At 38.1% G+C, this 24,393-nt stretch overlaps 2 protein-coding genes across 11 annotated transcripts in view; both read left to right on the plus strand.

The window, feature by feature from the left end:
- Positions 1 to 847: 847 nt before the first annotated feature.
- LOC118827048 lies at positions 848 to 8,121 on the plus strand. The gene is made up of 8 exons (XM_036598262.1): positions 848 to 1,234; positions 1,479 to 1,611; positions 2,060 to 2,194; positions 3,603 to 4,909; positions 6,729 to 6,858; positions 6,935 to 7,054; positions 7,174 to 7,240; positions 8,104 to 8,121. The coding sequence occupies exons 1-8, from the start codon at positions 1,114 to 1,116 to the stop codon at positions 8,119 to 8,121; spliced, it is 2,031 nt and encodes a 676-aa protein (XP_036454155.1). The 5' UTR covers positions 848 to 1,113.
- Positions 8,122 to 8,767: 646 nt separating this feature from the next.
- Positions 8,768 to 24,393, plus strand: part of LOC118827025 (probable E3 ubiquitin-protein ligase HECTD4) — a 171,767-nt gene continuing 156,141 nt past the window's right edge. For 9 of the 10 annotated variants that reach the window (XM_036598209.1, XM_036598214.1, XM_036598211.1 and 6 more), the window contains exons 1-8: positions 8,768 to 9,449; positions 13,179 to 13,792; positions 14,846 to 14,935; positions 15,167 to 15,294; positions 16,252 to 16,360; positions 17,172 to 17,310; positions 18,719 to 18,889; positions 19,322 to 19,514. In XM_036598209.1, coding sequence (XP_036454102.1) covers positions 9,303 to 9,449; positions 13,179 to 13,792; positions 14,846 to 14,935; positions 15,167 to 15,294; positions 16,252 to 16,360; positions 17,172 to 17,310; positions 18,719 to 18,889; positions 19,322 to 19,514 — 1,591 coding nt within the window. In that variant the 5' untranslated portion in view covers positions 8,768 to 9,302. Of the gene's footprint in view, positions 9,450 to 13,178; positions 13,793 to 14,845; positions 14,936 to 15,166; positions 15,295 to 16,251; positions 16,361 to 17,171; positions 17,311 to 18,718; positions 18,890 to 19,321; positions 19,515 to 24,393 lie in introns of those variants that run through there. The other variant, XM_036598216.1, reaches the window with a different exon arrangement.

Raw genomic sequence — 24,393 nt, forward strand, 5'->3', positions numbered from 1 at the left:
AATTATAGACCTGGATTTTTTACCAGGCAAAATTAAAGTGTAGACATCTGTAATTAGAATTTCTACCAGTACAAATGTAATTGCAGATATCTATAATTGTATTTTTTACTAGTAAAAATGTAATTTTAAGTAAGACAGATTGGAATTCCATGTAAATCAATGGTAACAAATGACTAGTCAAAATTATATAATGGATATGTCATCCTGGCAATATGACTAGAGAAAATAGCCTTATAGATATGTATACTTGATATTATGAGTAAGTAAAAATGCATATCAGACATGGAATCATAGTTTTTGTACCAGTAGAAACTGAGCTGCAGAGCTCTCGAATTTGAGTTTTTAGTAATAAAAGCAAAGTTACGACTTGTATCGGTAGTATCATTTTAGGCTGAAATGGCTTACCATAGACCCCACCCCTGAAGTCTGGGGTGAGGGTGTGTGAAAAACTACATTTCTCTGTAGCGTCATAACCCACCATGAGTTTAGCTGCAGAACAGAAAAACGGAGAGCGAACACGGTCCTCTAGCTACGCCTAGATTAAGCCTTGTCGTTGCGTTTTGTTGTGAGTTTAAGGACTAATGCCTTTGATGGTTTAGATTGGCGTATCTAGGTCTATTGCCAGCAATAACATAGTTGACTGACTGAAATATTCATGAGTAGCAAATAGAGTGCTGCGACCTCTCGTTTTATTTGAATCACGTTATTTCTTTATAAATTTGTGACAATATGAGAATCAGAATTGGCTGTCATTTGGCACTTGTGATAATACTCTGCAATTCTAGAGCTATGCATTCAGACACAAGGAACCAACAATATGAGCCTTTTTGTCTTAACACGAAATCAGCACTCGGTCGCACTCAGTGTAGTTTTCTTCGAAAGTCTGCGGCGACAGAGCCTCTTCTCTTTTACTGGACCGTTTGGACAGCAGACCACCACGTCGAAGAGTGCTCGATAAGCGCCGAAAGATCTTTGATACAAAATTATTTGACATTATGTCGTGAAGCGCGCATATGGGATTCAGATGGCACGCAATCTTTGCGTCTGAATATAAGTTTGCTTTTAGATCCTCGTAGTCCATGTCAATTTCGTCTAAGTGCAGTTGGCAACTTGATGCGACAGAGGAGCCTGGGCCATCACGTAGGAGCAAAAATTCGCCAGAAACGCGCTTGGATTTTACCTGGGACACTCTGGTGCGGCCGCGGAAGCACCGCTGGAGATTACGAGCAGTTAGGTTAGTAGATTTAGAACTAACAGCCATTTCCAGTTCTTCAGTCTGCGTCTGACTTTTCATGAATGTAAACTTTGTAGCAGCTCTTAGTTAATTTAGCATATGCAACATTGAACTTAAAGCAAAATCAATGGTAAGTAAGAAAAACTAAGGAACACTTTTAGAAGTTTATAATAGAGTCATGAAGTATTAGGACACTATTTTACATCTACATTACTTCTGTCAAATTACCTTTTGTCACCTTTAGGAATGTTTGAGCGTGTAGACAGATGTTGCCGAGAGCACGATCACTGTAGCTACATAATTCGGCCCTTCACTGTGAACTTTGGCGTCTTAAACCCTTCTCTTTTCACCATTTCACACTGCGACTGTGACAACAGGTGAGTGCTGCTGGGGCATGATTGCATTCCTCTCATATAATATATCTTCATAGCCTACAGGAAGACTCCTGAGAGTCGTAATTTATCCTCTTACCACCTGCATATTTCTGTCGCTGACATAGACTAAGATAGAAATTACCTGAAGGATTTCATTTTCTATACATATTCAACAGTAAATGGGAAAGTACCAAAAAATTATGAGAGCAAAAACTCATTTCACAATAATTTATAGACAGTACATTTGCTTATTAGGCACTTGCACAGTAATGTAAAGTAATGCTGGATTCTAAAGTTATTTATAGTATCTTGTTGTAATATCTGCAAGACAGTTTTTTCTCTAAATGTTCTCTAAACATCATGCAAATCTCTCTGTCTCTCTGTCTGTATGTGTTTTTATTTCCCTGCCTTTCTCTCTTCATCTTCTCCTTTCTGAATTTTATGCTCTTAGGTTTAAGCAGTGTCTTCTCAATGTCAATGATACAGTCTCAAATATGGTGGGCTATACTTTCTTTAATATCCTCAAGCTCCGCTGCTTTAATCTTATCCAGAAGAGTCACTGCACTCAGCTCAACTGGTTTGGAATGTGAGTGTTGAAAACAGAGTATGTTAGATGGCAATATGATTCATTTACATTTATTATTATATTGTTTTGTCTGTTATACTTAAAACTGGGATCAGACCATCAGCTTTGTGATGCTTTAAGCTTTAAACACCAGGAGAAGGTTTTAAAAACAGCAACAAGACCTACAGTTTGAAATGTCCATTAAAGTGAATTATTTATTGCATGTCTTAAGATTGAGTTCATGCAAACAATCTTATAATCTCAGTCATGTGGAAAAGCAAATTACACACTGGTTAAGTAGCGCTTTTAGACCAATTTAATAGGCCAAAAGCATTTTATTAGCAAAGACATGCTTGGTGGCCTAAATGCTTCTTTAGTTTTGCCCTGGAGCTAATATAGTACTATACTCGTACAAACAAAATTGAGCCTTCAAGATGGTTGCTACTACTTGGTTTTTGTTTGACAACTTCTATTCTTCTGTTATGATAGATAACAGTATGTAACACAATGTCAGAACTCTCATTAATAAAACTAAAACTAAAGTAAGAGATTACTTCATAACTTGACATAGTTTGATGATTTAGCATACACTTTTCATTATGGTAACTTGTGGCTATAAGCTTCTATTAGGAAAATTAGCCTTATAACTCTAGTGCCATACCCAGATTTAAGGGCAGCTTGTAATGTCTGTGGCCACTTCTGAAATTTCATTTCTCAAATCAGATAGGTAATTTTTCAGTTTGAATTTGCAGGACTTTGTTCAATTATGATTCCATTTTCAACAGTTATCACATTACACACCAGTGCACTGCTTGTGGGTAGATTAGCTTGTCTTTTCATTGTCATTTATCATTTATTTATGTATTTATGGGAAAAAAATTAAAATTAAGTGAAATGGTCAGTTAGCAGTAGTGTTAAAGTGCTCCTTAATGTCCAGCACAAAACTAAAGATGCAAACCTCTGACACCAAGCATGTCCTAGCTGACAATTTATCCTGTATTTGGGGTAAGGGGCAAGTGTAGAAATTTTTGGCCTTCCCATGACTTTAAGAAGTCTTTCTGCAGCCTGTGATGAACACTTTGGTTCATTTAAATGTATAGAAAATTGTGACATATAAAGTTGTTATTGTGTATTCACAGCTGCTACAATGAAGGCTATTGAAGCACTGGAGTTTAAGTATCTTTAGTTGAACTGCATGTGTTGACTTGTCTGACTCCTTTACCTGTTTTTGCCTGTCTCAGGCAACACAACTACATTGCTATTATGTTCCCATAGTAGTCCCTCCACGTGTCAGTGATAGTTTTTTTCTTTGTCTTTTCTTTGTCAGCCTTTGGATATATATATATTTATGGATATATATATATATATATATATATTTTTTTTTGCGTTTGGGCTTGTGTAGCTTCAGATCTTCGATCTTTCTTTACAGGTGCACATCGGTTCAGGTTGCGCCTTTTGCAATCCTCAAAAATCCCACACCATATAACCTTACAAATGCAAATCCAGGGACCAGTGGCATCTCTGATTCACCACGTGAATATCAAGTGCACACTTCAGCTAAAGGCAAGGAAAAAAACATGAAACCTAAACGAAGAAAGCAATCAAACATGAAAAGGAGAATTCATCCAGTAGTGCTTGCAAAAGGGGATACTCTTTTGTTGAGTGAAAAGATGCAGCAGCGTTATGCAAAAACCAAGAAACTGTCACCAAGGACTACCATTCTTCCTTTAGTTTGGAAAAGCGCAACACCACCCAGCTCAATCACAATCAAAAACTCATTTTTCCATTCAAAGAATCAAACCATAAATAAACTAAGGACATTATCAGTTCATAAATCTGAGCTTATGCAAATTACTCCATCCCCAGGACCCACAAGAATCATTCATACTCATACTACATTGTCTCAGGCAAAAGGATTTAGTGCTGAAATACTAATGATTACTTCGCTGACCAAAAGTTCCACAAATAGAAGAAAGGCAACCACATCTCAAAATGCCACAATACAGATTAAGTTGGTCCAGACCTCTCGTAAACCTCCAAAGTCAAAGCATAATTGTGATTACATGAAACCTCCAAGGGACTTTAACTTCCAGTCACCACAAGAGAAGGGAAAGGAATACAAAGTGGACATATTTCCAAGGACTGGCAGATTATTTGTGAATAAGACACAACCCAGAAAGAAGGCCATATTTTCAAATAGAACAAGTGCACCCCAAAAAAATACAGTGTCAACCAAATTCCAAAGCCAAACAAATTCAGGTCCAACTTCAACCATGACAACTACACATCCAAAGCACAAAATCAAAGGCAGCCATTTAGAAAACAAGTCAGCTAACATCACCAAAAGACCTAAGATCAGGAACCCAACTCCAGCTAAATATATGCCAACTACAAAACCTAGAAGCATACTCTGGAAAGACATTATTTCATCCCGTAAGACAACATTATTTGTCGGTGTGCCTCTATTAAAGTCATGGAAAAGTGCTTCATCGACAAACCAGGAAACTATATCTTCAGCCATGAAAAATATTTATGTAACGAAAAAGTGTAAATCTCCCAAAAATTCTTCCATAGTAAATAATGCTTCTAAAGGAACTATGACCACAACACCAAGAAGAACTCCAAAGCAAAAATCTACATCTATTCCACTAAAAAAGACAGTATCTTCAACTGAGACAACTGAAACACTCAGTTATTCTTGGAAGGAAACCAACTCTACTTCTAAAGAACCAACAGGTAAAGTCTTTGCTCCATGTTCTGTTGTGTGTATATTTGAAATTTAGGGGTTAGGGTTTGGGACAGCCACCTCCCAACAGAAAGTATCCTATAAATGATGATTTGATGATTGTATCTACATATATATATGTAGATACAATCATCAAATCATCATTTATAGGATACTTTCTGTTGGGAGGTGGCTGTCCCAAACCCTAACCCCTAAATTTCAAATTGTGAAAACAGTACCTTTTTTGTTACTTTAAAATATTGTTTCAGTGTTGTTTTTTCACAAAGTCTTTTCTTATTTATTTTAAAGTTGAAAATTTTAGATTTATCATCAGTTTAATTTTTAAATAAACAACTTTATTCAAACAATTCTGTCTCACATTTTTATGTCACTACCAAAACACAAAGAGTTTTAGTCCATAGGCTGAGCCTTAAGTTAGCTGCATCCCTGCATTTCAGACCAGGAAGTGAGACTGTAGGGTCATGTGGTGAGTAGTTAGATCCCATTGTTTTTAAGTAAATGTGCCCCAACATCTAAAAATCAGTGTGTAACATTAAGAATTGTCAATAACATAACACATATTTTCTTCAAATAAGTAAACTAAATAGGGTCACTCAAAGCAAAAGGATCTTTGTCTAAAGTCAAAGTCAATTAAAAGTCCGAAATATGTTTTCAACTCTGACTTTGAACCAATTCAGTAGAATTAACCTCATACAGCATTACAACACCCTGATTACTGTATTAACTCCTAAAGTCCTAAGGGCTCATGTGGTCACCACACTTCAGGTTCTTACTGTAATACAGTCGTATGCAAAATTACATGTTCTGTTGATTTTCTAAGTGAAAATACACATCCTCTAACACACTTCTGCACATTGAATAAAATTACTGTTTCTTTGCTGAATGTTAGATTTTGTATTTCAGCTAAATTTTTCCCAAAATTGTTAAACTCAGCAAATAAATAGAAATTGTGCTCTACATTTGGCAGAAAAATTACATATTGAAGTGTGTTCCCTGTGCAGGATGTGTCAACAAAACAATGTTTAATTAGAAAATCAACAAAACATGTAATTTGACTGCATACAACTGTAACTACATAATTTAAATATTAGTTTCATAGCAGTTACCTAATGTATAATAGTACTTATTGAATAGTTATTGAGTTAACAAGAAAAATTCACTATACAGGTAAGTTAGTCATTTAAAGTGCTATGTAGTTTTTAAAGATTAAAAGTTAGTGAAGATGGGTTAGCATGATCTTATTTGCATAATGTCAAATAGCCTTTATTTGTACTAACTCTTTCATTCACCATTAAAACAGAGGCACTGAATATAATATCAATTTAAAGCCAAATCAACCAGAAAAATGAAATGTAAGAATTGAGATGAATGAGAAGTAAGAATTTTTGTTTATGAAAAGCAAAATTTGCTTTGCTTAAATATCTTAGCTCATTACAACTGCAACAGCTGTGACCTGAAACTACATTCCCCCGGACCTGTATATCTTACAATTCCTAAAATGATGCTAAAGAGAACTGGAGGATGTATTTTTTCTAACTCTGTATTTTTCTAATTAAATGTATACTCCATTAATTGTAAATGTTGAACCAAATGGGGATAAGCCATCATTTACATTTAAGGTAAAACTTTTCACTGGTAGCTGGAGCCCTTAAAGTCTCTATAGAGACATCAAAAAACAGACCACACTGGATATTAAGCTTGCCGTTGCAGATGTGGAGCATTTTAACATTGCACTGCATGTCATATCTACATTTTCAACATCTGATTTGGCTATTTTTATATAAAAGGTGGGTTTATTTTGTTTTCTAGGATCCCCACTTATATGTGATGCATTTAGATACTTGGATGATTGCAAGTACAAGATTGGACCAATGGAAAATATATATGGTCATCACAACATGGAGTCCACTACAGTCTACCATTGTGACTGCATATATAGGTCAGTAAATAGTTTCATTTAAAAAGGTTATTGATTAATTTCTTTTAATTGTCTTATCTCACTCTTTTTCTTTCAGGTTTACCAACAATTTAAAACAACTTAAGAAATCCAGTATCCTGCAGTTTCTTCTTGGCAAATTTGTGTCTTTCTCCTGCATCGAAATATCAAATATTAAAGAATGCAACAAAACCACAGGGTTTGTACATTAACAATAATGCACAAACAAATGCACAAATAGTCTGCTGTTGTTCAGTCAGCTACATAAGTTTATTTTAAACTTTTCCCATTTGTTTGTTTTTTTTTCTATGTGCATAGCTGTTTTGCCATCCTTTCCAAGACCACAGAGCTAGATTCATCACTGAAGAAAATGGAAGAAGATCAAGCCATTACAAAACATATTAAACGGCTTACAAACAAAAGAGCTTTTCACAAACTTTACAAATATTGTATCAGCATTTTAAATCCCAGAAATCCTAAACATGTAAAGAAAAGTCCTTCTTCACACCTATAATACTGATGGGAAAATAACAAAATTAAAGAAATTGATCTGTTTGTTCTGAAATTAAATGTCTGTGTGCATCAACACACCCAAAGGCTAATGTTGAGTTAGATTTGTTCATAATTGCCTGAGCTACAAGGCAAGGAGATATATTCCCAACAAAGCTAAAGAGAGCAAATAATAAAGTGAGATCATTTTATCCAATTCATGCAACAAAATGTGAATATGTACACTGCGATTCAAAAGTTTTGTTTTTAATTGTTTTCAATTATACAAAATCAATTTTATTGCAGGCAAGTATATGAAATTATTCCAAAGTAGTAGTCCTGTTCTGCTTCACAAGTTTCAAATAATTAGTCAGACACTAGGACGCTGTAAATAAAAATGAAAAAAATTTTGATGTGTAGAGAATGACAAACCAAGCTGTAGATGATTATAAAATGGCCGAGCTATGTGGTTTTAAGTTTTTTAAGTTTTAATAAATAACTGAAAGTTAAGCCTGTGACACAAGTTGAAACTCAGTACTTTTGCAGTACAGTACTTCAAGTACTGTAGCTAAATATTTCAAGGTAGGGGTCGTACCTAGTGTTCAGTGATGTGTTTCTTCATATTGCAAATGATGGCCAACTAAGATGAATTCCTTCTTGCCTAATGTTTTTATTGCTTCATATTTGTGTGAAAGTTCCATATGAAAGTACATGTTCCATGACTTATAATTGATCTAACTGGTCTGGCTGAATATACAGGGTCTTACAACTATCTGAACTTTATGTTAATAGTCATGTTTGAGTCCAAAACAATAAAAATGCAGTCATCTTATTTCACCATAGTAGTTCCATATTTAACACACTATTATTTAAAGATATCCGCAGTAGCACAATTTATTGCTGTCTTCTTTTTTGGTATTTTTTTTAAATATTTTTTTCTTTTTGTCTTTTAAATAATTGATTCTGCTGAGTTTGTACCGCGATGGACTGGTGTCCTGCCTTCCGCCCAGTGACCGCTGGGATAGGCTCCAGCACCCCCGCGATAAGCGGTTTAGAAAATGTGTGTGTGTGTGTGTGTGTGTGTGTGTGATTCTGCAGATTTACCACGGATTTTCTAGAACATCCCTAATATTCAGTACTGGGCATCACAGTAATCATCCACGTGATGGCGCTACTGTTCCATACTAAAAACAATCAAACAGTCATTTCCATAAATTAGTTTTGAATGCAGGAACCTGTACTATTCAAAAGTAACCAGTGATATAAAATGGTTAGCAAGACAGTGAACATTACACATTACTGAAATAACCATAAAGGGCCAGAATCAAGAGCAGTACAAACCATATCTGTTAAAGGATATTTGATCACGTAATAACATTTTGTCTGAACGATTTATCATTGGAACGGGTTGTTGTGTATGTACAAAACCGCGGTGTACACTGGGAAAACTTGGCTCAGGAAAAATATGGCGTCTTGCTGACAGCTGTGCAGGTTTCGTTATCTAGTTGTCTACCAGTAATATCAGCAGTGTAATTCAAGGCGCACCGCCTTTGCACGTATAGTCTATTTTTATGGTCTGCATTTAGATCTTGATTAAAAGGGATTTAACTGACATAACTGTGGAAGAGCAGTATATTAGATTTCTGTGTCACGCCCACCTTTCCGAAAATACAAGAGCATAGCTTGAGCGGAGAAGCTAGCCGGCCTGCAGTGCCAAGGGAAAGCTAGCCAGCTAAAAGTAGCGAGCGTTCATTCTAGCTTGTCTAGCTAAGTAGCTAGGTAGGTAGCTCGCTTAGCTGTCTCGCTAAACGGGCGTTGCTTAGCTTAGCTGACACCAATGTACTTTTGTCGTGTTTTGCTGACTGAGGAAATTATGTAGGCTACAGGGCACAACTTAAACGTTATATGCTCTCGTTTAATGTCTGTAAATTTTGAGACTGTCTTCAGGGGAGAAAGAGATGGGATCAGGGGCCGTGGATTCGTCCCAATGGTTGTCTGTAAAGGAGGAGACTATTTTTCTTCACGATGGGCTGATTCGGGTCACGGACCTCGCCGAATTACCCAGCGAAATTGGAGTCTCAGAGCAGGGTGACGCTGAGCAGGAGGTAACCCATAGCCTATACTTAAATGGACAAATTCAAACTATAACTGACACGACCTGCTTGTTGTTAGCATACGGGTATAGGTTAAGTGGTGAGTTAGGCCAGTTGTTCGGGTACGGATCATCGACATTCGTTTTGAAACAACGGAAGTTAGAGTTATCTAGCTATTTACCTTAAGTATATGGTTCGCCTGACATCGAGGAGCTGTATGGTTGCATTCTAGCTAAGAACATTAGTAGGTCACTGTCTGATACGTTTAAGTCAGCCTGTCTTATAGTTCATCTGTAGGCGCCTCCCTTACATCGAACTGCCCAGCCCTTACAACTAGCTTACGCTAGGTTGCTAAGTTAGTTAGCCAGCGTAAGCAGAGGTTAGAAAGGTAGCTTAGCAATGTAACCACGTTATGTATTTAGCTAAATAAGTTAAGTAAATGAAGTTCTAGTAAGTACATGTATGCATGCTTAGTCAAGGTTCAATTATTAGAATAGATGGTAACATGACATCCACTTAATCTAATGTATCTGGGTAATTTGGTATAGGAGTTGGCATCTTGACAATTAACATGACGTTGACCTTTTCTGTCATGCAGGGAGTAATTCATACAGTAGCATGGTGCACTTACCTGGGTTCTAAAAATACATGAAAAACTATTGGGTCAACTAATTACAGTGTCTTGCAGATGATGCTGTCGAGGTCGAGTAGAAAGGCGGTGACATGGGCAGGCAGGTTATTAGTGTTTATTAAATTGTCACGAGAGTTCTGCTGAAGATAAGTTAGTTTATCAAGACTGGACAGAAACAGGCTGCAGCGTTGCCAAACATGCGTTTGCTGCTTTCACAACACCAGAGTCATTAGTGTATGGCAAAACCCTGTTAACACTGCATGTTCTTTCTTAAACTGTCAGAGTTTCAGTATGTTCTGTTTTCCATGTTCTGTTTTCCATTTGTGGACAGTAGCTATGGAGGATGCTTTTGTTTGATCAGAAATGTTTTGCAGTGTCTTTAAAATCAGTTCTTCATAGAAAGCTTTAAGGTATATTTTTACGTTAAATCTGTGTTTTACACCACTTTTCAACATTAAGCCCAGTGGATAAACTGGGTGGTCAAGTAGAGTGAGGTCTAATGCACTGTCCCACATGCATGCAAGAGCAAATATTTCATAGCCGTGCCTCATCTTGCTGTAGACCAAAATCCTATTTATTCCAGCTGTTGAAGTCATGTTAATATTGTGCAGTTGCTTAACTGTTTTGCCCATTGTTTTCCACTATATAACCTTACTGCAGTATGAGCACAACAAAGTCTGCAGTGATTTGCAACCTGACCCTCCTAAGGACTATGGTAACCCAATCAGAGCCTTTTCACAGTAGGCAGTGGGAAGGATGAAGTGGCAGTAAGAAGGACACTGGGAATAAAGGGAGACGTTATATCAGAGTAAAATTTAGAAAAGAAAGGGCAAAAGAAACACAAGTCTTAGGAAACCTGCTAAAAAAATTATGTGTACATTGAAACTGTGGAAATTTGTATGCAAACCCACTGTGAATGTGCTGTTATTCTTGCCCATATAAAATAACTCTTGGAGCTGACTCAAAACAACTAACATTGTTTCATTAGATGACATAAACAAAACATCAAGGCATCTGTTTTATAAAGAATTATTTTACAAATGTCAGTAACAAATGTTTGTAAAGATTAAGGTGTTGCTATCTGATACTGTCCCGGGATTGTGGTTAGGGCTGGAGCTGCTAATCTGAACAAATTGCTCTCTGTGAGGTTTTTAGCTTTTCCAGTAAAACCCCCACACCAGAACCCATAGTACTCTTTGTCTAAGTACAGAACTGAACCAGATGTTGGCACACTAACTTGGCAAAATTAGTAACTCATCAAAAAGCATTAGCAAAGAAATAGAAAGTTGGGGAAAGCATTAATATTACACAAACATTACACAAGACTGAAAGAATTTTCTATGATTTTGTGGAACTCACAGTCATATTTTCATTCTAAATTTCATGTCTGTGACACGCTCCAAAAAAAGTTGACACAGGAGCATGTTTACCGCTGTGTTACATCACAACGCTTAATAATAGTTTGAGGACTGAAGACATAAATTTATCCAGTCATATGTCGTATTTTGACCTCAAAAAGACACACATTTTCAATAGGTGGAAGTGCTGGATTGCAGGCAGGCCAGTTTAGCATAGACACTCTCTGATTATGCAGCCAATGTGGCTTGGTATAATGAAAATAAAGTTGCGTGTCCTTGAAATAGACGGCTCCTAAAAGGCAGCATGTGTTATTCCAAAATGTGTTCAGTGTTGATGGTGCTTGTGCAAGTTACCCACTAAACCTCCACCCTGACCCCCCAGTACCATGACAGTCTGGCTCCTGTTGGCTGCTGTTAATATGACTATGACTGTGCATAGTACAGTCTTAACTTGCATTTGTGGACGCAGCAAAGAACAGTTTTTCATAGTATTCCTGAGGTCATGCAGTGATATATTACAGAAATATGTCAGTTTTTAATGTTGTTCCGTTTGAGGAGTAGAACGTCACGGGCATTCAGTTGTGGTTTTCGGCCTTATCCTTTACACACAGATTTCTCCAGATTCCCTGAATCTTTGAATGAAGTTTGGCAATGTAGAGGGTGAAATGCCTAAAATCCTTGCACTTGCTCACTGTGGAACATTGTTTTTAAACTGTTGGATTTTTTGCTGATGCAGTTTTAGTAAAGTGGTGAGCCTCGACCCATCCCATCCTTGTTCATTAAGAGCAAGGCCTTTCCTGGATGCTCTTTTATATCCAAGCATGATTTTAGCTCCTGTTTCTATTCATAAATTGCCCCAACTCCCAACTTTTTTTGGAACGTGTTGCAGGCATCAGTTTCAGAATTAATGAATATTAATATGAAAACAGTGAATTTGATAACATACAATATTAAATAGCTTTTATTGGTACTGTTTTCATTCAAATACAGGTCAAAGTAGATTTGTAAATCACAGCCTTCCGTTCTGTTTTTTGTTGCATTTTACCTGCTTTTTTGGAATTGGGTTTGTATTTTCATTTTCAGTGGCTTCATTTTTAGTTTACTAAGATGCTTTGCATTGTTTTGGTAGCCTATTCACTTTTGACATGGAATTATATAGAAATAAAGTGATGTAGCCTGCATATTAACTTGGCTTGCTGTAGGTCATGTCTGACTCAGTTTTGAGGGTACAAAACACAATACCTCACTCGGACAATGGCTGTGGATGTTCCTGGATATGAAGCCCATCTGAGGTTCATCTTAGTATTCCTATTCTGGAAGACCCCTATTAAAGATCATTTAGATTGCACTAGAGCATTTGTGTGTAGGATCAATATAAAATGCCCCAACTAAAAGGCATAATGGATGATATGAGCCGTGTGGACTTTCTGTAATCGATAGCTGAGGAGTTACTTCCCCAGTACTGCCATCTGTTTGGCACATCATAATGTCAGACACAACAGGTTAGTTTGATGTACAGCAGAATGAAGGTTAGTGCTGACTTAGGGGTATGGGAACTGAACATCTAGCCTATGCAGAATGGAATATCTAGAAAGTGGCAATATTCTTTTACATTGCCTTTATAACTGAACATGGACCATGCTGCATTGTGTGTGTTTTTACAGTAGCTTTGGGTCACAATGCTTCATTATGGGCAGTTGTGTTAAATCAATATAACTATGTTTTTTTTTTGCTCTCTAACACCTTGTGTAGATCCTTACCTTTGAGACCAAGAACCCAGTGGAGCTAGCTGAGCGCCTGCGTGCTGTTTGTGGCAACCAGAGCAACGCGTATGCCCGGCTCCTGGAGTATCGACTTAATGCTCTGCGTGGCCTTTGGGGGGCACAGCGACAGCTGGCTTTGGAAGAGCAGCAAGAGCGAGAGGGTGCAGCAGCAGCTGCTGGCACCGGAGCAGGGACTGATGAAGAGGCCTTGGCCCTCCTGAAGCGGCAGGGCCTCTTGCAGCAGCAGCAGCACTTACTTGCCCACCACCACCCACCGCTGCCTCCAGGGTCAGATCAGGCTCCCTTCACATCGCGTGTGGGACTATTGCTTGTCTTTCCTCTGCTGCAGTCGCAGACCCGCCATGACCCAGCACTTGGCGGTGTCACTGCTGAAGTACTGTTAGCATGTCTGCGTGACTGTCAACCACTCAGCCTGGGAAAGGAGCCTGCTGATTGCCTCAATGGCTTAGAGGGGCTACTTTGCACTTGGTTGGAGCAGGGGGGTGAACAGGGAGGAGTAGTTCTGTCACAGGAAAGGCCATTGTTGACCCAGCGGCAAAGGGAGAATGCAGCTGCTGCACTTGTGGCATTGGCGTGTGCCAGGTATGCGCAATAAAAATGTATAAAAATGTTATATTAGCTATTATTAAAGATGTACGTAAGCCAAAAATACTAACTTCACTGTAAGAGATGAAATCTAGCATGACCATGCTAACTGCGAGGTTTTGTGCCATACTAGTTAGCTGTGCTAGCATTATTGTTGGAATCCTTTAAAATTACTGTCAGTTATTGAGGTTGGGAGTTCATTTGTAATAATTCAGCACTACTGTCACAAAATTCATTTTTAAACAGTCTCTCAAAATTTTTGCTTAATATGAGTCCTGATATATCACTTGCAGTTACAACATGTTATTTAATTAATCCTTTGTAGTCTTTTTTTATGGTAGTGGAGCCAGAGCACAGATAACCTTTAGGCGCTATACCGTCAAATTTTTTGTGTTCTCACTTTGTCCAGTGAAGCATCCAGCTTGTGCTCTTTTAGATGCCCTAGTGAATAAAGTGCATAAGCCTGCGTTTAGCTTTCTGAAACAATCTAGACACCTCCGGTCAGTATGGTCTGTGTGTGATTGTGTAGTGTTTCTTTAATGTTTTCACGTAGTTTGCTGTAATACATTCAAAAAGTGAATTTTGTCATATGTCCTCTTGGGAATTTACTAAATTGCATGTAGTCTTGTGTTCCGTCACAGATAATGCTTTCTTTGGACATTTTGATTCAGTAAGTTTCAGAAACTATATTAAACTTTTGGTGAGACTATTGCGATGGGATACAGTACAGGTAAAAGACCCTACTTAACTGGTAACTACAGACTCTAGGCTGTGGCAGTTGTGTGAAAGAGACACATGTACACAACCTGAAATTTACTTGTACAGTGACATACACATAGACATGCATTTAATATGCAAATATCCAGAATGTTCAGCCATTCTAATGTCAGTTCTAACTTGTCGTATGACAGCTCTCATTACATTCCATTGAATATGAAAAAAATACCTTTTTAAAATTACCTTATAAAATTGAATTTTTGTTTCTTTCTAAGATTTTTTTTTTTTAAAGTTTGACTACTTCAGGACCTTTTTTCATACCTGTGTGTCTAGGGGATCTTTGAAGACATTCATCCACACAGTTCACCTACTGCAGAAACAAACAGACCTTGGGCAGCTTCCTGTGGCAGATGTCCTGTATAGGTCAGGCAGAGTTGTCAATTTTGCAATGTTCTCAGTAGTAAAATAGTAATTGTATTGTTCTAAACAATCTTAGCAGAGCAAATATTTATTATTTCTTAATGAGTCTTAATACTTACCTAAGTACTAATGAAATGATCAGGAATATAACTGATGTAGACCTGTGGCACGTGCAGGTCATGTGTTTATAGCATTGTGCTTTTCTTTTTTATGTTCTTAATTTCTTTCTCCCAGACTTCTTCTTCTTGAAGGGGGTCCAGGCTCTCCATCGTGTTTATTAGGAGGTAAGCATATCGTCTCCTGGGGCTTTGAAGACATGCTCCCCGCCCCAGACAGCAGTGCTGCAGGAACAGAGGCTAAAGGTATGAACATGCTAGGGAATGTTGCAGTCTTAAATGTGGTCTTGTTAAAAGATCACAGTTCATGTTATTTCTCTAAAATACTTAAAGGAAACTACTACTATTTTCAGTTCTTAAATAATGAACATTTTGAGAGTTCAGAGGAGGTTCACTGATTACACACCTGGAACAGTAAATTTTATATTTTGTGAAGTCCTACTAATGAAGTTTTGACTGATACATTTGAAGGAAAAAGCTCAAATTTGGGATCATTTTCTCTTATCTTGCGCTTTTCTCAGGGTCTCTGTGGTTTTGCTATGGAGCAACTTAAAGCTGTAGTTGAAAAATGTAATCAGTTTTTATCTGTATTCAGATCGTCGATCATCCAAGACGTTTGGTGTCCAAAGTCTGCCTATAGTAATGGAAAGTAATGAAATGCTGCACCATTTAGCATTTTGCAAGCTTTTTCCCAAAACTATCACTTGCCTCAAACCATGTTGAGGTAATTTCCTGCAGATCTGCTTATTTGGTTTCTGACACTGCTTTTGTCAAGTTTTTAATAAAATTTAAATAAATTCAGTATTTATTTATACCATGATATTGAACGCACATGATATTGTTATTATGGACACTTTGAAATGCTGCCACTGCATTTCAGTGAATTAGGTTTCAGTTTCAATAGAGATTTTTTTTTTTCCAATATGTAGAGGGAGCCAGGTTTCACAACAGGGGATACAGGAATATTATGTGTTTTTTTTATTTTATTTATTTTTTTGCATTTTGTTCTTTAATTAAACAGTTTTACAGCATTTAGCCTAGCCATTGTGGCTCATTCTTCAAAGCCTCTAACTTTTTTGTTGTAGGTACTGGTAAAGACCCTTTACTTTTTAGATATGGAGCCTAACTCTCTCTCTCTCTCTCTCTCTCTCTCTCTCTCTCTCTCTCTCTCTCTCTCTCTCTCTCTCTCTCTCTCTCTCTCAGACACGGACCTGGGCCGCTGCTTGGCTACAGATGGCCTATATCTTTACACGACTAACTCTTTTGGGAGAGGCTTGAGCAAGCTGGGCTCAGGCCTTCATGGCACACTGAGGTAATAGGAGAACCATGTGTTCATCACTAAATACATGCACAATTACAGTCACATCCTCCCAACCTCCCTCTATCTCTGTGACCTCCAGGAAGGGCACTGTTGCATCTTGGTATCTTGGTATAGATATCCACATCAACACTTGTCATTTTTTCTGTTAACCTATTTCTGTACATTTGTTTAGGTTTCACCCACATCCCTCTGGCCCACCTGTATGTTTTTGTATTCTTAGTCTCTCTCTTTTGGCTGACTTTGCACTCAATAACTGCACCTTACATACACTGTACTGTTGCTGTCTGAATACTACTGTTTACATCTTTTACTTGCACAGAACACTACTGTTTACATCTGTTACTTGCAACATACACTTTATGGACCGCTGCTCTACATACTTGCACATACGCACGTCACTTTAATTTTTCTTTCAATTTTGCACATATAACTGTACTTTTTTGTTTTTTTGTTTTTAGTGTATTTATACTTATTCAGTGTATTTAATAAATTCTTATACTTTATACATATATATATATATATATATATATATATATATATATATATATATATATATATATATAGGTGAATGGATGTCTATATATATATATATATATATATATATATATATATATATATATATATATATATATGTTGGTGAATGGAGGAACAGTAAAGTAAGAATTTCATTGTACAGTGTAACTGCCTGTTTCTGCTGTGCGTATGGCAATAAAACTCTCTCTCTCTCTCTCTCTCTCTCTCTCTCTCTCTCTCTCAAATACCCATGTGCTATATACATATATATATATATACTGTCTTGTAGGGGTTTTGTGTACTGTCGAAATGAAGACCTAGAAGCTGGTTGGGTAGTGCACAGCAGTGGTCGACTACTCCACCGCCCAGCCTCCTTTGATTCTAAACCTCATCAGCTTTGCCAGGTCATAGACCCATTCACACTACAGGTAAGCTATTAACACACACACACACACACATACACATACACACACACACACACACACACACACATTTTTCACTTAACCCAAACGCAGTCGATTAGTTAAGACATGTTTGGTGTCCAGATTTCATCTTTGTGTAGTTTAGAACGGGAGCTGCTAGCCTAACAGTATTATCAAACACTGGAAGTCAGTCATTACCCAAAGTGATTCCAAAAATACATGCCAAAATCTTCATATATTTTTTTGCATTGTAAACTCATTTAAAATAAACAGTTTACTAACATGGCATGAATATACCTTTTTGACACTTTTAAGCTAAAATTGGAACTACATTATCCTCATATTGTCCCACTCCCTAGTACTGTTCTGCATTCAAATTCTCGGAGGTTGGAGCATTGGAGGTTTGTGTTGTAAAATGTCACTACGCAGGTACATAGTAGTACCACAGTAATACCTAGTGCTTAATTATAATAAAAGTTAGAAGTTATATATCAAATAATGATAAACCTTAGGTGTTTTGTTTTAGGTGTTATTAGGTGTTTTATTTTGCAGATTTCTTTTTGCAACAACAAAGAAATCTGTGTGTACTCTGGTATGTAACCAACAATTTCCTGCTGATGCAGGGACATGCAAACTCTGGCTTTTAGCAATTAACCAGAGACTAGCAAGAGTAAAGTTACAGTGCAAAATCTGTGGGTACGTTGATGAAAGCTAGACTGACCATTTTTCCCCTGGTAGTTACAAGGAAGATCTCCAGCGGGATGTTCAAAAATCTAACGCTGTACTTTAATTTGTGGTAAGCGTTGTTAACTTTTTCTTTCTCTTTGTTACTTTGATGCTATACATAGCCAAGAGGTGGGTATAGGGTGTCAGCAGTGGGTCCGGCATGCAACTGATGCAGTTCTTCATGGGTACATTCAGGTTCATACATATGTGCCATTGATTGAGTACACTCACTTAGCTTCTCTACCTGTGTTGCCCTACAGTGCGTCTGTGTTGTAAATTCCCTTAGGGCTATGGCTACCCTTTCTTTTAGCTAAACAGAGATGTTTTTTCATTTTTAATCGTTCACAGTGAGTTGTACTATGTTCTAAACTACTTCAACTTTTGCGCAACCTAAATTAAGGCCTGTAATGAAGTTTGAGCGGGCTAGGAAAAGTTTCAGCATATATTTATGTAATACTATTGATTTCCAGTGTTCGTTAGTAATATTAACAATACTGCAGCGCCTAGAAGCTCCAGTTCTTAACTAAAGAAACAGATTCTGGACACCAAACATGACTTGGCTTATCGACTGCATTTGGGTTAAATGGAAAAATTGTGTTAATTAAATTTTCCCCAAACTTTTCCTTTGAGCCTTCACTTTGTTTCAGCTGTGTCCAGTTCTCTTCACTTAGTCCATGTCTGTATGAAGGTGTGCCAGATTATGCCCATGCCTGCTCATCACTTCCTCATGGGCAGCAGTTTGACCACACTGCACTTGTGTTCTGATGGTACCTACCTCTACTGGGTGTGGTCGCCTGTCAGCCTCAATGAAAAGACCCAGAAAGGCCACTCCGTCTTCATGGATGTCTTCCAGTTAGCGGTACGAACTGGAATGTCCTCTTATTTGATCTGTTAATAATAGCTTTTTTCAGCATAACAGGCCTGAAAAATTTCGTAGTTGATATATATTTAGATGTTATCTCTTATTAGGTGGATATACATTTTTGAATGGAATTTTATTTCTGTAATTTTTTTATAACTGAGTAAGTAAGTAAGCCGCGTTCAAATGCGTAGGCTTAAAACATACACATACTTCAACTTAAAGGAATAAAAGCTAATTATCACTGCAAATTAAAACACAGCTAACAACATGGCATATACAGAAGAAGACAGCACTGTAAATAAGGAATAAGATTAAGGAAAACCAGAAGAAGAAATGCCTCAAATTAAATAGAAAATTCCACACTAGCTTTTTGCGGGATAATTAATTATTTTATTTTTTTTGCCCACCATTTTTTTCTTGCACCTCCAGACAGAGTCTGGGTTATGCGCGGTTACTCCTCTGCGGGAACGGGTGATTTTGTTGCGGAAAGAAGGAGAGCCGTCCAAGTGTCTAAATGAGTTGCTGATGAGCCGCATGTCCCGCTTTCGCGCTTCACACTCTGCCACACTTGCCGCCCTTACTGGCTCTGCCATCACCAACCCTGTTAAAGAAGAGCAGTCTGGTAGGTTAAGACACACACTAATACACACATTCAAAAGTATCCAGATACCCGTTATAATTATGAATTCAGCTACTTTAATACACCCATCACTGGGACAGGTGCACAGTTACGCACACACAGTTGTGCAGTCACCATAGAAAGGCACTGCTGATAGAACGGGACACTCTGGCGTAGTCGCACATGAGCCTGAGGTCACCATGCCAAGCATCGGCTAGAGGAGTATAAAACTTTACAGCACTGGGCTGAGGAGTAGTGGAACTGCTTTTTCTAAAGTAAAAGAGCACCATCAAATTGAGTGGCATTGTGCATGCAGTTCTTTGGCTTGTGTTCAGGTATTCAGCTGCCATTGTTGCCATGGAAACCCAATCCATGAAGCTCATAATGAGCAGATGACCTTGTGTTGACATTGTTTCCATAAGCAGTTTGAAACTCGGTAGTGAGTGTGGTAAACGAGGACGGATGGTTTTAAAGTGCTACGCACATTAGCTTCCATCCTCTGAGCTTGCGTGCCCACTTCATGCTAACAGCACTTACAGTTGACCAGGGCAGCTCTAGCAGAGCAGGAATTGGCTTGAACTGGCTTGCTGGTAAGGAGACATACTGTGAAAGTGCCATGGTGTGGCCCATTCTACTGCAACTGTTTGAATAGGGAGATTGCATGACTGTATGCTTGATTTGATACATCTGTTAGCAATGATTGTAGCAAGAAACCATTAATTAGAAGAGTTCCCTCATTCTTTTGGTGTTATAGTGTACTTGTGTATTTAAGGAGCCTTTAATAATAATTATGGAAAAACATGTCATGAGGATATGTAAGCATAGCACTGTCAAAATCTTAAAATAATAAATTGTGATTTAATTGTAATATGTTGAGGAGTTAACTGTGTATTGTCACATGTATTGCGTTTATTACTTTCAATAACTCAAACATTTATTTATTTTCAAACATTTCTTTTTTCACGTGAATGAAGGGTTTGCAAAAACCTGAACATGCAAATCATGTGATTTCTGTAGAGTGAACTTGGTTTTCAATTTTTATCACTGATGTGAAAGCAGCGGTGGTTGCATGTTCCAACCAATGACCTTATCACAGGCCCCTTTTAAGTACATCTACCTTAAATCTACATTCATTGTCCATTTTATCAGGTCCACTCACCATGTAAGTGCATTTTGTAGTTTTACATAAACAGATTGTACTCTCATCTGCGTAATTTGTTAACCTATCTTGACTCCATTGATCAATTGTCCAGACCCCTGCAGGAACACCACTGCAAAGGTAAGTTTTGGGTGATGGGTAATTCTCAACGTTACAGTGAAACTGAAATGGTAATGGCATGTGTGTGTGTGCTGCACATTGTGGATGAGACAGAGCAGCAATGCTGGAGTTTTTAAACAGTTGAATTTTTAAACAATGCTGGAGTAATTTTGATGGTGAACTATTCTCAGCCCAGCAGTGACAACCAAAAATATCCAGCCAGCAGCATCCTGTGACCTAAAACTGACCACTGATGCATGGATGAATAACACAAACTGTGCAGTAACAGATGAGCTATTCTCTCTAACTTTGCATTTATATGGTGGTAATAGAATAGAAAATAAATGTACATAGTGTTTAAAAAAAAATCTTCTGCAACACTGCTGTGTCTGATCCACTTGTATCAACACAGCACCTGCAAACACCCTACAGTGCTCATCCAGATCGTACCTGCTCGTTCTGGACTAACTGAAGCTTGTTAAGGTTTTTGCTGGAACATCCAAACAGCAGGGCATTGCAGTAATCTAGCCTTGAGGTAATAAATGCAGGAACTAGCTTTTCCTGTAGAGATAATGCATTTCTTAATTTAGCAATATTGTGGAGATGCAGTAAGGCTATTTTAGTAATATTCGTTATATGTGCGTCAAAGGACAGATCAGGATCTATCGTGACACCAAGATTTTTACAGATGAACCTGACGCAACTGAGAAACTATCAAGTTTAGGTGTTACATTAGACAGTTTGTTTCTAGCAGCTTTTGGACCACATTAACAAACTGATAGCAGTAAGTGAGGTAAGATCTGAACCAGAAAAGAGCAATTCCTGTTACCCCTACAAGGTTTTCTAGTCTATCTAGTAATATAGAGTGGTCTGTTGTGTCAAATGCCGCACTAAGATCAAGGAGGACTAGCAAAGACACATTTCCTTGATCAGAGAATAATAAAAGATTGTTTACAGTTTTCACTAGTGCTGTCTCTCTATTACGATGTGGCCTAAAACCAGACTGAAATTTTTCATGTATATGATTCCTATGCAAATAGGAACTTAATTGTTTTGCCACAACTTTTTCCAAGATCTTTGATATAAAGTGGAGACTCAAGATAGGTCTATAATTTGATAGTTCACAGGGATCAGGGTTAGCTTTCTTAATCAAAGGTCTAATTACTGCTAGTTTGAGTTTTTGGGTGTATAGCCAAGGCTAAGAGAGGAGTTTATTATTGACAGAATACACTTGGTCATTTTTGGTAAAATTTCTTTGAGTAAACCTGTAGGAATCGGATCTAACATACAAATAGAACATTTGGCAGAGGAAACAGTTTTAACTAGTTCATTTTGTTGAAGCAAGGTAAACGATTCTAGCCTCTCTGCAGTAGTTACAATATACTCAAGATCTAGACTGGCATTATAAGGCAGCAAGTTTCTGCCTAATTTTTTCAATTTTATCACTAAAGAAATTCATAAAATCATTGCTGCTATAGGCTAATGGCATCTGGGGTTCAGTAACTGTTTGGTTCTTAGTTATTTTAGAAGTTGTGTTAAATAATAATCTAAGATTATTCCTATTGTTTTCAAAGAGAGAGGAGAGGTAGGTTGAGCGTGCCGCAGTAAGTGCCTTTCTGTAGTCTATTAGGCTCTCCCTCCAGGTGGACTGGAACACTTCTGGTTTAGTCAGGTGCCGTTTTCGCTCTATTTGTCTGACAGTCTGTTTTAAAGCTCGAGTATGATCATTATACCATAGGGCAAACTTTTTCTGCCTTATTATTTTACTTTCTAATGGAGCCACATTATCTAGAATAGATCGAAAAGTATCCTCTAAGCACTTGGTCATGATATCTCATTTAGTAGGATTAGATGGACAGCTGATAGAAGCTGATTATTGTGGAAGGTTTCTGATAAAGCTACCAGCTGTTTAGGAAGTTATAGTCCGCTTAACACGATAGCATGGTGATGAACGTACATTACCACTAAGGCGAATTTCATATGAGAAATTGTACTCTGTACTCTGGGGGAGTAGTATTATCTACACTGTATTGCCAAAAGTATTCACTCACCCATCCAAATCATTGATCCATGGCCACAGATGTGTAAAACCAAGCACTTAGGCATGCAGACTGCTTCTACAAACATTTGTTAAAGAATGGGACGCTGTCAGGAGCTCAGTGAGTTCCAGCATGGTACCGTGATAGGATGCCGCCTGTGCAACAAGTCCAGTCGTGAAATTTCCTCACTACTGAATATTCCACAGTCAACTGTCAGTGGTATTATAAAAAAGCAGAAGCGATTGGGAACGACAGCAACTCAGCCATGAAGTGGTAGGCCACGAAAAATGACAGAGCGGGGTCAGCGGATGCTGAGGCGCATAGTGCACCAACTTTCTGCAGAGTCGATCGCTACAGACCTCCAAACTTCATGTGACCTTCAGATTAAGTCAAGAACAGTGCGTAGAGAGCTTCATGGAATGGGTTTCCATGGCTGAGCAGCTGCATCCAAGCCTTACATCACCAAGCGTAATGCGAAGCGTCGAATGCAGTCGTGTAAAGCACGCTGCCACTGGACTCTAGAGCAGTGGAGATGTGTTCTCTGGAGTGACGAATCACACACTTCTCCATCTGGCAGTCCGATGGACAAGTCTGGGTTTGGCGGTTGCCAAGAGAACAGTCCTTGTCTTACTGCATTGTGCCAAGTGTAAAGTTTGGTGGAGGGGGATTATGGTGTGGGGCTGTTTTTCATGAGTTGGGCTCGGCCCCTTAGTTCCAGTGAAAGGAACTCTTAATGCTTCAGCATACCAAGAGATTTTGGACAATTTCATGCTCCCAACTTTGTGGGAACAGTTTGGGGATGGCCCTTTCCTGTTCCAACATGACTGCGCACCAGTGCACAAAGCAAAGCAAGTCCTTACCATAACCCGATAGAACACCTTTGGGATGAATTAGAGCGGAGACTGTGAGCCAGGCCTTCTCGTCCAACATCAGTGTCTGACCTCACAAATGCACTTCTGGAAGAATGGTCAAAAATTCTCATGAACACACTCCTAAACCTTGTGGAAAGCCTTCCCAGAAGAGTTAAAGCTGTTATAGCTGCAAAAGGTGGGCCGACATCATATTAAACCCTATGGATTAAGAATGGGATGTCACTCAAGTTCATATGCGTGTGAAGGCAGACGAGCGAATACTTTTGGCAATATAGTGTATGTTTAGACCGAAGGTCAGAATGAAGTCTAAAGTGTGGCTGCAATAATGAGTGGGCCCCTTTATATTTTGAGTGAAACCTACAGAGTCTAAGATAGATATGAATGCTTTACTTAGTGCTTCTTGAGGTTTGTCAAAGTGAATATTAAAATCTCGGACAATTATTACTTTATTTGAAAACGTTACTAAACTTGATAGAAAGCCAGAGAATTCCTGTAAGAACTGAGAATACGGCCCTGGCAGCCTATAGATTGTAATTAGTGAAAAGGAATTCTTATTTGTTCTTCGATCACTTATATTAAGAAAAAAAACTTTAAAAGAAGAGAATTTGTATCCTACTTTCTGGCTCACGCCTAAAGCTTTAGTATGGATGGTTGCTATTACCTCCACCCAGGCCACTTAAACGAGGGCTATGCGCATAACTGTAGCCTGTGGG

This window comes from Colossoma macropomum, unplaced genomic scaffold (genome assembly GCF_904425465.1).
Source record: "Colossoma macropomum unplaced genomic scaffold, Colossoma_macropomum, whole genome shotgun sequence".
Lineage (NCBI taxonomy): Eukaryota > Metazoa > Chordata > Actinopteri > Characiformes > Serrasalmidae > Colossoma > Colossoma macropomum.

Bases quoted from the DNA above. Each gene is read 5' to 3' on its own strand.
- LOC118827048 (XM_036598262.1), top strand. From the start codon at position 1,114: ATGCGACAGAGGAGCCTGGGCCATCACGTAGGAGCAAAAATTCGCCAG. The intron at 1,612-2,059 runs GTGAGTGCTGCT...TTATGCTCTTAG, and splicing joins CACTGCGACTGTGACAACAG to GTTTAAGCAGTGTCTTCTCA. The intron at 6,859-6,934 runs GTCAGTAAATAG...TTTTTCTTTCAG, and splicing joins CATTGTGACTGCATATATAG to GTTTACCAACAATTTAAAAC.